This window comes from Argiope bruennichi, chromosome 8 (genome assembly GCF_947563725.1).
Source record: "Argiope bruennichi chromosome 8, qqArgBrue1.1, whole genome shotgun sequence".
Lineage (NCBI taxonomy): Eukaryota > Metazoa > Arthropoda > Arachnida > Araneae > Araneidae > Argiope > Argiope bruennichi.
The window spans coordinates 131,711,144-131,721,808 of record NC_079158.1 but is presented as its reverse complement, the minus strand read 5'-3'; the positions used below and the strand labels follow the sequence as shown (position 1 = coordinate 131,721,808).

Genomic DNA, 10,665 nt, shown 5'->3' with positions numbered 1-10,665 from the left:
ACAATCTAAAATACAGTCAGTCTAATACAATTAAAAAAAAATCTAAAGCTGTTCTAATATTCAATATAACACTAAAAAAGTTGACAGAAGAATTTGTCATAATTCATTTAACCTAGATTCTATATTAGGGATATTTAACTAACCTTTTTTATAATTTCATTACACAAGAGTAGCTAGTATTTGAATTAAATCAATCAATCGCAAACAATTTATGGTCAAATTTTAATAGTAGAACATGACTCATTATAGGTACACACAAATAAGTTTTCATTACACGATACAATGAAAATCTTTTAACAATCATTACATATAATTCTTTAAAAAAATAAAGTAAGATTTATCTTTAAAAATTTTCAGATATAATGAAATATACAAAGTATTTTATCATATAAATATTTTCTTTCTGAATATATTAAAACATTGGAAGTGCTTTTCTTTTCAGCATATTACAAAGTCATAGCTATTACAGAATAAAAAGATCTGTAATTTTAAATATACAATCCCATTGAATATAAAGGATTTTTTTATAAACATATTTGCTTTGAAATAAAGAGAAGCATTTTCTTAAAAAATTTTACATGGAAAAATCCTGCAATTAAAAGCTTTTGTATTAGGCTTCAACAATAATGAAATATCTTGAATAATTTTCATAATATTATATAAGTAAATATAATTTTAAAATCTTAAGAAGTCAAATGCAAGATTTTTACCTAGCTAAATGCAAGGTATTCATTTAATTCCCAGTTTGATGTACAATTTATTTACACAACAGAGGATAATTCTTTGTCCATCATTTACATCAATTGCCAATGAAATGCTTTTTTTAAATTATAAAAATAGTTGTGTATCAGATTTATTATCAACATATGCAAACTTTGTAAAAATATATGGACAAAATGTTTCAGGTAAATGACTTTCTAAATGTAACTTACAAGCTTAATAATCTGAAAAAAAAAAAATGACATGGAGGATTTCATAAAAAGATATTTTCTTAACAAAGATAAATATCTAAAACTAACATCTAATCCTATAACTTCTTAATTGACATGAACAGGTACACAAACAGAAATGTGTGATCAGTTGTACATGATTCAAAATATTTATATCGTGTACAGCTTGCAATTCTTACATCCATGTTAAACATTATTTCACAAAATAATTACATTCGTAAGTGATTGAAAGATAGTACTTTTTCACATGCACACTACAATTGCATTTAATGATTCAAAATATTTGTATCGTGTACAGCTTGGAACGGACACCATAGGCATAATAAGCTAATATTCTTAAGATTTTCCCCAAAATAATTACATTCGTAAATGATTGAAAGATAATACTTTTTCATATGCACACGCAAAGACACAATCGGGTTGCCAGGAGGATACCTTTATCACCCATTCGACATCCCAGGCGTGTTGTTACTTATGGCACTTTACAAGCCCCCTGAAAGATCTGTCAGCGATTTAAGCCGAGTGAGCGTCTCTTATTTTTTCAGTAGCGCAAACTAGGGCCAAGGGTACGATTTAGCTACTTCATGCCTCACATTCGCTTGCACAACCCCTTTTTATAGGGGGCACATTCGCACACCTCAGAAAAACATTCATGCCCGAACCGGGACGTCCAGATCACGGGGAAGACGCTCTATCCTTCTGCAATGACGCCGTCTCCCAGGCATTTATTTTATTAGTATCTTTTGCCACCGGCGAAGCGGGTTTGCTGTAGAATTTTAAACTGTATTATTGTTAAGGATATATTTTAAAAACATCAAAAATGAGATTTTTCCGCATTTTAAGTAATTTAAGAGTTTAAATATTCAGATTTTTTCTAGAAAAGTGCTGACATTTCTTGATGATTTAAGAGCTCATTCAAAAATAAATTACTTATTTTCGAGGTTTGTAATCTTTACAAGAATTTTGCATCTAATGGTTTTTAACAATGTTTCATGCTTTAGTGCGATCTTGCGGACGAATATTTGTAAACAGAATGTTGAAACAAAGAATTAAGAAGTAGAATGCAAGAGTTTAAAGGCTATTTTAAAATTTATAACCATTTTAAGTCGTGGGTATCAACACTATAAAGATGATGCTATCTTAATGCATTTGTAGGAGAAATTAAACACCTTTAATTCTGCTTCTAACAAATACTTTTTAGTTTTGTAGAATAACAGAATGTGAAATTTTTAGGACCTAAGCCTCATAGAGCTAATTAAAATTGATTATAATACAGTAGACTCCCGATTATCCGCGCCTGCCGCACTAAGTTTTTATTTTGCTTCCAAGCAAAGAGAAAATGCTTCCAAACAAAGCAAGAAGCAAACACAAATGACTGATTTCTTCAAAAAGGTGTAGTTTTACAGTTATGCTTTTGTAATTACATAATACATTACAGTATTAAAACAGTACAAATGTATTAATTTTCTGTGTATCTTGATGCATCTCGTAAGTACAAAGCACTTTCCTGTTTTCATTAACAAAATGCATTTTAGGTTAGTTTTGAGTGATATACTAAAATATTAAGCGTTAGTTAAACATTACCTGCTGTTTATTTTACATTTTATTGTACATAAAACGATTTTTCAAAGTTGGAATGACTGTTTTCTCTTTTGCTATACCCGTTTTTAGCTTTTTTCGGATTATCCGCGGCGGCCGCGCCACCCAATTCCGCGGATAATCGGGAGTGTACTGTACAAAGAATCGATGTTTCAGTCTTTTTAAAACAAATTTACTTTTTGTAAGCCGGCGTCCTGGTCTAGTGCTAGCGCGTCTTTTACGTGATCTGTGCATCCAGGGCTCGAATCCTGGTTTGGACATGATTGTTCTGTCGGTGAAAGAGTCCTCCTTTCAAAATGGGTTGTGCAAGTGAGTGTCATCTTCATACGAGCTAGAAGTCAGACTTCTGTCCTCGGGTGCTCAATACCTTTATTCTCAGAAACTATTGCACAAACTCAGTTTAAATCGCTGACTTCGTCAGTGGGCTTGTTTATCGCAAGTGCCATATGTTATAACAACATATCTTAAACGTGGAAATGTACTTTTTTTTTGGGGGGGGGGGGGTTCAAATATTTTGAAATTGCACAAATGAATTAATGCATTTACGCAAGGAATATTTTAGCCATATAATAGAAAAACTCAATAACTTTTTTTTAAAAAAATCTTAGTTTACCGTCGTTTAAGATAAATACAAAGTGATATCTTAAAGCAGGCACAAATTGATTAATAACTGTTATGTGGCAACATCAATTTAAGGCAGAAAAATCAAAAATATGCGAATTAAAATATTATATCTAAGAAGTCGAAATTTATATGTCTATACGCGTGATTCTTTCAGAGGGCCCTCAAGCACTCCATTACCAGAGAGCATCTGGGATGACTCTGGTAATGGAGTGCCTCCTTTGTAGCTAAAAATCCCTAAATCCCCCTCATTCAACCAACCAAACAGAGAGCATCAAAATTCTCTATCCATCTCTGAGCATCCCGGCCTTATCTTAATTTTACATATATGTCTTTGGTATCAACCTTTCCAGAATTTATTCTATTTTAGTGTAATATTTTCGAATTCCAAAATTTCCTTTTAATTAATAATATAAAAAAAGCAAAATATTATATACATTTTGAGTAACTGCATGTCAAATTAGCATCATTAAATGATAATATTTTTGATTTTCAGATAGCTAAAAAACATCTTGATATAAGTTTAGTTTTTTAAAGTCTTCTCTAGATTTAATAGTAAAGCAACTGAATGAAGGATAATATAATAGCGCAAAAATGCAATTTCAATTTTTGTTTTTGTAACTGCCGTGTTATATTAGCTTGCCAATTCTTGAAAGAAATTGCGCAAAAGCTGTTTTGGGACGGTTCTCATAATGACAAGGAAGATACTTGAAACGCCACCACATTATCCAGAATTCCAATCTACATTAATTTAAGAACATAATTTTGTAGTCACACATAGATCAATCGATCATTATTGATATACATTTATTGTTGTTTATATAATTTTGATTGGTGATAAGATTATAAACACAATTGATTTATAATTTATTCTACAATTATTTCTTATTAATTGCCTTAGACAACCAGTTGGTTCACTGGGAGTACGGATTATATTCATTTTCAGATAAATCATTTAGATATATCATTCCCATTATTTCACCTTGTTTGACATTACAATTGTGTTTTAATTTTTACTTAAGTTCTATTTATTTCTATAATGGAGACAGTTCCATAACATCTTAGAGCTATTAAAAATATAAATATACAGTTCACCTACTAAAATTCATGATATTATAACTTTGCTTTTTATTTATTTATCTTGTATAATATAAATAAGCATTTGATGAAACAATGAAAATGGTTTAAATTTCAAGGTAACAATGTAATTTATTGTTAGAAATTAAATTAGGTTATTTAAACAAATTAAAAAGCACCAAAATTGAGTTAATTTTTTCACAACTATTAAATTGGGAAAATTAAAAGCTAATCATTTTAAAAAATACTTTTGAAACGGTGTGAAATTCACTTTTGTGCAATGATATTTTTAGCAGTTATCACAGAAAAATTCAGCTTAATTTTTAATTAAAATTTTTAAAAAATCACTATGAGGTGCATATTTGTTTCAACCTCCTAAGGTATATATATATGTGTGTCAAATGATCTGTAGAACACCACTGCAGACATATCTTTATTATTAGTAGAGATATAATAATGTGAGAACATTATTTTGCATTCTAAAAAATATGGACCATTAGTCTAATTGTTGTTAAGTAATTTTTTATAATTTGGCAGTTTCTCAAAATAACTAAAATAATAAAATAACTTGGTGGCAAAAATGTTAATAAAAGAAAAACAAGCTCACAGAAATTTTTGTATATCTATCTTAAACCAAAATATACTTTAAAAGTATTTTGATTTGATTTCTCAATTAGAAATTCCTATTTAAGAAATAAATAAAAGATTGTGGAAAAATAGAAGAAAATTGTTCAAAAAATTGTATGAAGTTTTACATTAAAAAACATACAATTTTACAACTGCTAATAAACTGAACTTGATAATTTTTTTGATTTACAGATTGAGACTACATTACTTCAAATAATTTCATTAATTTCTGAAAAAGATAGCATTGAATTTTTGATAGGGAAGAGAGAACAAGTTTGGAGATTTACTGTTTTCATTCGATGTATATAATTCCAAGTTCAATATTACAAGCAAGGTATTTAATATAAATAATTATCTTACTTCAAACCTCCAAGTGTTATAGTATAAAACGAATATCCACCTTTTGCTGATGGGTTAGAAGGAAACTCGAAAACTACATCAAATTCAATCCAAAGATATTTAATGTGTTCTTTATTATTTATTTACACACATAGAGAAATGGTAATTATGACAAATCAAAACATCTCACTGCTGATCATAATTTGCAGACTCTCTAAAGGGAAGAGGTTCAGTTCCAACCAGACAGAAACACTTTTAAGGTGCAGGTGATAGTGACTAATTCAAAATATCCTTTAGTTATTTACTAAAAACATACATAAAATGTTTTAAATATTTTTAAGGAATTATATTAAACTGTAAACAAATTCTTTAAATATACATCTGATAGCTAAATATTTCAAGAATTACCACCGAAAGAAGTTTATATGGTGGATAAAGAATAATAACCTATATTTTCTTTAATTTCTCTAAATTACATAAATTTTTAAACAAAAAGTATTTTAGTTCTTACTCTCAAATGAGGTTATTCAATTTATGACAATTAAATATAATTCTGCATTATAAATATTAACAATTTCTTAAACAATATATTCAATAGAAATACAAAGAACAGAGAACATGTATATTTCAAAATCTGGAATTGCCGTTTAACAAACCTAAAATAAAGTAAAAGGTATAAATATACTAATATTTCTTCTGCTTATCAAAAATTGTTTTTTCATTTAAAACAAGCACAAAGGTACAGAATGCTAATACATTGGGTTTGTTAGTACCAAGAATTGAAACTTTTGATAGTGATTCTACAATCATTCTTTTACCCTCCTCATCTCAAAGTACTGAATAGTGTTAAGGCATAGAATTAAAATAAAATTTTGGAAATAAAAGTCAAACAAATTAACTCTTTAAATACCACTAATTATGATGCAATAACTCTCAGTTGAGAGATTTCAAACTGGAACAAGAAGCAGGCTTCAAAACATGCAATAGATTAAAATTTCAAAATTATGTCACAAGTCATGTGGCATAATTTTATGATGTTGAAGTATAGAATAAATTAGCCTTAATAATAATAATAATAATAATAATAAAAAACTTTAACAAAACCTGTACTTAGAAAAGATTTATGATTTGACAACATTTTCATTTCATTGTTCATGCAAAACAATCAGTATTACAATTTCTCTCCTTTTTTTAGTTGAAACATAAGTTTAAAGAGACAGTAAACCATTTTATAAAAAGTAGCTATGGTAAACTAACAAAACTTCTTTGGAATGAATCTTGAAGTATAATAAATAATTAGACACATAAAGTATACATATAAAATATCAAAAGTATACAATATAATATAAAATTCAGAACATGAACCATTTTCCTTTGTACATTTCTACTAATACTCAGAACAAAGCACATGGTTCATTCTACAGAATATTTGAAATAAAGGAATCCAATATTCTGACAAAATTAATGGTTATTTGCTGGTTCTTGTATTTATTCTGAGACAGTTTAAGATGTAATCATTCATTACCAGTCTTCACATTTTAAGATAAAGTTAAATTAATGACAAGTTAAACATTGAAAAGAACATAGATAAATCTATGCCAATCCTGTATATAAAGAGGCGATTCTAAACAAGCAACTTAATTTCAAGAAGAGCAGAGTTCAGTTATATAAGGTTAATATTGTTCATCGACTTACAAAGAAACTGCAGGAATTTCCCATTTTAATATAAATATAACTAATCATGTGTAAGGTAATCATGTGTATAAGTTATTAAATCCAAATATCTTCACCTGCAATTTTCTGCAAGCAGCTCTACTTAAAAATAAAGACCCAAAATTGAATTTTTTTTTCTTTTTTCTCAGCAATTATTTTGGCGAGTTTTAGCTAAGTTGTCACCTTTTTGCCATTACTAGCAAGAAATTGCACCTTGTTTTTAAATCTTACCTTGTTTAAGATATATCCAATGTCCTGCCTTAATTGTAAAATGCGTAATAATTCCCATTAAGTTTTAATATACTAGGACATTTATATATAAAAACAGAATACTGAATTAACAAGAATATCATATTTTGTAACCTGATTATAATTTATAATATTTTTAAGCAAGCTGTAAATTAAATTGTATAAACTAAGACAACCAAAAATTAAATTTTAATGCAACAATATCTCCATTAATAAAAAGAATTAAAAAAAAAAGAGTAGGCTTAACATAAGAACATAATATGGCCATCAAATTTGAAGTTTTTTCAGGTGATAGTTTGTCCAATTTAGTTTTCAATTTAACATGGTAAATATCCAACCATTTGAGAATATTTTATGAATTTGAGGATGAGATGAAAGGTTTAAGGATGAGATTACGTAAAGTTTTCATTAACTAAGAAGATAAAATGACATCACATGATATTATAAATTTATAATTACAGAGGATTTTTTTTAAATTTAGAAATATGGAGTGAACATAGATAAATGCAGAAAAAATTTAATTACGATCCCATAGATCAAATGGTATGTTTACACATAAATAAGCTTTGATATTAATTCTTTATCCCAGACAATATTTCACCTACAGGAAGTCAATTATTTCATATTGACTTTACATAACAGAGAAAAGGGCTTTTAAAACATAGCATTATTAAATATTAGAGAATCTTTATGTTCTCATCATAGAATCGAAGAATATTATAGAATCCTTACCAAGTGTTTTTACAAATAATTGCACTTTTGTTATTTGCAGAATATTTTATTAATGTCAATTAAAAAAAATTGAACTGGAAGTAAACATTAAAAAAGCCAGTTTAGATGCCAAGAGGATCAATAGACAGTAGAAAAACAATTATAGATAGCTCAAATATAGGCTTTAGCTCACTGGTCATGCAATTCAATACAAGATCAATTTTTAAAATCACATCAATATTGCTTCAAAAATCTTACGTAAAATAATAAATTACTTTTAGTTTTAAAGCAAAATTCCCAGAAATACTGAATTTTTTTTCATTATTATTTAAGAGCATATTTTGAGCACTGATAAAATATTAGACCATTAAACTTTATGAGCATGTTTAAAAAAAATATATTATTTTGACAGAAATATTTAAGTATGTATTATAAAACATTACAATAAATACAAGCCTTCATCATTAAAAAAAGGAGCGCATGTGAAACCCCAATTAATCAAATAATGACTTTGAATAAAATATGGAGAGGTTTTATATTATGACTGAATCAATTATTTTCATAGTAAAGCAGAACGAAGATTCACAATTTTCTTATATACCCTTTCAATTTTGAAATTATGTTTTCAGTTGCACAAAAATCATTTCACGAGGAAATAAGTCAACTTCTTTCAATGATTTTGATAAATCTAATTGGCACAAATTGCGACGAGGGTAATTTGTTACTAGTTCATATTTGTCTGGACTGTATCCAATTTCATCAATGAATAAAAGTAGAGATTTAAGCTTTGTTGAGCATGGCCAGGTTACTTGTTCCCTTTTACCATCAGGTAGACGAAGGACAAGATCAGATTTGGGGTCTTCTTCGTCACCTATAAAGTCCCTCCATGAACATTCAGCCAGAGTAGGATCTTTGTCATTACTTTCAGAAATTCCTACAACATCAATAGTATCATTGGATTGATCTGAATAAACATTAGCATTGACTGTAGAGGAAATTTTGTCTCCAGCACTTTCTGTATCAGAATCAAATGTCTCTAAATCACTATCGTTGTCTTCAATATTTATAAGTTTACTTTCTTTAACAGAAGCTTCAATGGCTGCTCTTAACTGTTCTTCTTCACTCTGATCTAAAAGACTGTATGTGGCAGAATGATTTTTAATTGAGGTACTAGAACCATCGGGAGTAGAATGCTCTTTCAAAAAGCTCTCTATCAATTCACAAAGTGTAGTAGAATCAACATGATGCCAAGTCACTAACTTTTCTCCAGTTCTAGGATCAAGGATGGCAATGTATGGAAATTCAACTGGTTTATAAAATTGTATGTACTTTTCCCCGTCAATGCTGTCATTGTATACTTGCCAGAATACGAAATGCTGGGAAACAAGTTTTTTTACATCATGATTACTCCATACATCCCTATTTAACACTTGGCACGAGAATTCTTGAGAGTCTTGAAGATTTACCATTAACCACTTGTTAGTTACTTGGCCCTGATCTCTTGCTGTACTGAAATTACCCCTGTGCATCAAGTCCAGTGGAGGACGATACAAATCTTCCAATGTTCGTCTTTTTTTGTTCTGTTCGTTGTTTTCCTGTAATGTATTTTGTTCTTGTATCTGAGCTTCTGCCTGAAAATCTCGAAAAGCATCAAACACGGAGTGAGGCCTACGTTTTCTACCTCTCAAACCATAGTGAAAACCGATATCTTCTTCAACAAGCACAGCTCTCGATTGAGGTATAGGAGCTCGGATATCATTTTCAGCTATGCCATTCACAGAGGGATCAGCACATGAATTTTCCTGGTAATCAGAATCTACGTGCATATTAATTGCCATTTCAAGATTCCAATTACACACTTCCAACATTTTTTTTGCTTTTTCATCGTTTGCTCCAGTAACTGCACAGAATTGTTCGATGAGACTGCTATTACGCTCCGCTGGCAGAACTGCATTAGAAGTTGAGGCCATGATTAATCCAATAAAACAAAATGAAAACACACGGAAAATTTTTTTGTAGCACGCTCATACACAAACACACACAGAGAAATAAAACAAACAATGCATCTACAACATATAAACGCAGTGCGTTACTGTATCATACAAGGCGCCATCTTTGTTTAGATCCTGAACTGTAAAGTTGTGCTCCTGAATTCGACCAATCAAAATGAGCAATTTATTTTTAAATAAAATGTGCTTTGAAATATATATTTATATTTGTGTTATTAAGAAACAAAGAAAAAATATATCTAACAGTATAAATCATTATTTTAAAATTTAAAGAAAAACAATGTAAAAATACAGCCAGTCAAAATTTTACAAAATTGTTGAAATTCATTATTCGGTAAGTGCTCTGAATAGGGGGTGTAGCTCAGTGGTAGAGCGTTCGCTTTGCATGTGAAAGGCCCCGGGTTCGATCCCCGGCACCTCCAGTGTTTACTTTTCTTTTTTTGCCCATGACATCATAAAAGGAATCGATCGGTTATGGCGATTACTATTTAAAAGTGAAAAGATATAGATAATTCTTTTGCATTTCAGAGTGAAATCGTTAGACAATTTGTAGCAAGTTTGTAAGAATAATGTTGAAAAAAAAATCTCACTTTTCAACTTTATTTTATTTCTTAAAGAGGAAAATGTCAACAACCGCTATTTAGTTCTCCAAATTTAAGCAACTGGGGGTGTAGCTCAGTGGTAGAGCGTTCGCTTCGCATGTGAAAGGCCCCGGGTTCGAACCCCGGCACCTCCATAGTGGAAACTTTTGCCTATTGTATCATTTCTCA

General features: G+C 29.4%; 1 protein-coding gene and 2 non-coding genes across 3 annotated transcripts; 2 read left to right on the top strand and 1 right to left on the bottom strand.

Moving 5' to 3' along the window:
* Window positions 1-5,328: 5,328 nt before the first annotated feature.
* Window positions 5,329-10,004, bottom strand: LOC129981543 (UBX domain-containing protein 7-like). The gene has a single exon (XM_056092416.1). It carries the CDS (start codon window positions 9,854-9,856, stop codon window positions 8,504-8,506), a length of 1,353 nt encoding a protein of 450 aa, XP_055948391.1. The 5' UTR covers window positions 9,857-10,004; the 3' UTR covers window positions 5,329-8,503.
* A 241-nt stretch (window positions 10,005-10,245) lies between these two features.
* Trnaa-ugc (transfer RNA alanine (anticodon UGC)) lies at window positions 10,246-10,317 on the top strand. Its single transcript has one exon. It is a non-coding gene; the product is annotated as a tRNA-Ala (tRNA).
* A 242-nt stretch (window positions 10,318-10,559) lies between these two features.
* Trnaa-cgc (transfer RNA alanine (anticodon CGC)) lies at window positions 10,560-10,631 on the top strand. Its single transcript has one exon. It is a non-coding gene; the product is annotated as a tRNA-Ala (tRNA).
* The last annotated feature ends 34 nt before the right edge of the window (window positions 10,632-10,665 follow it).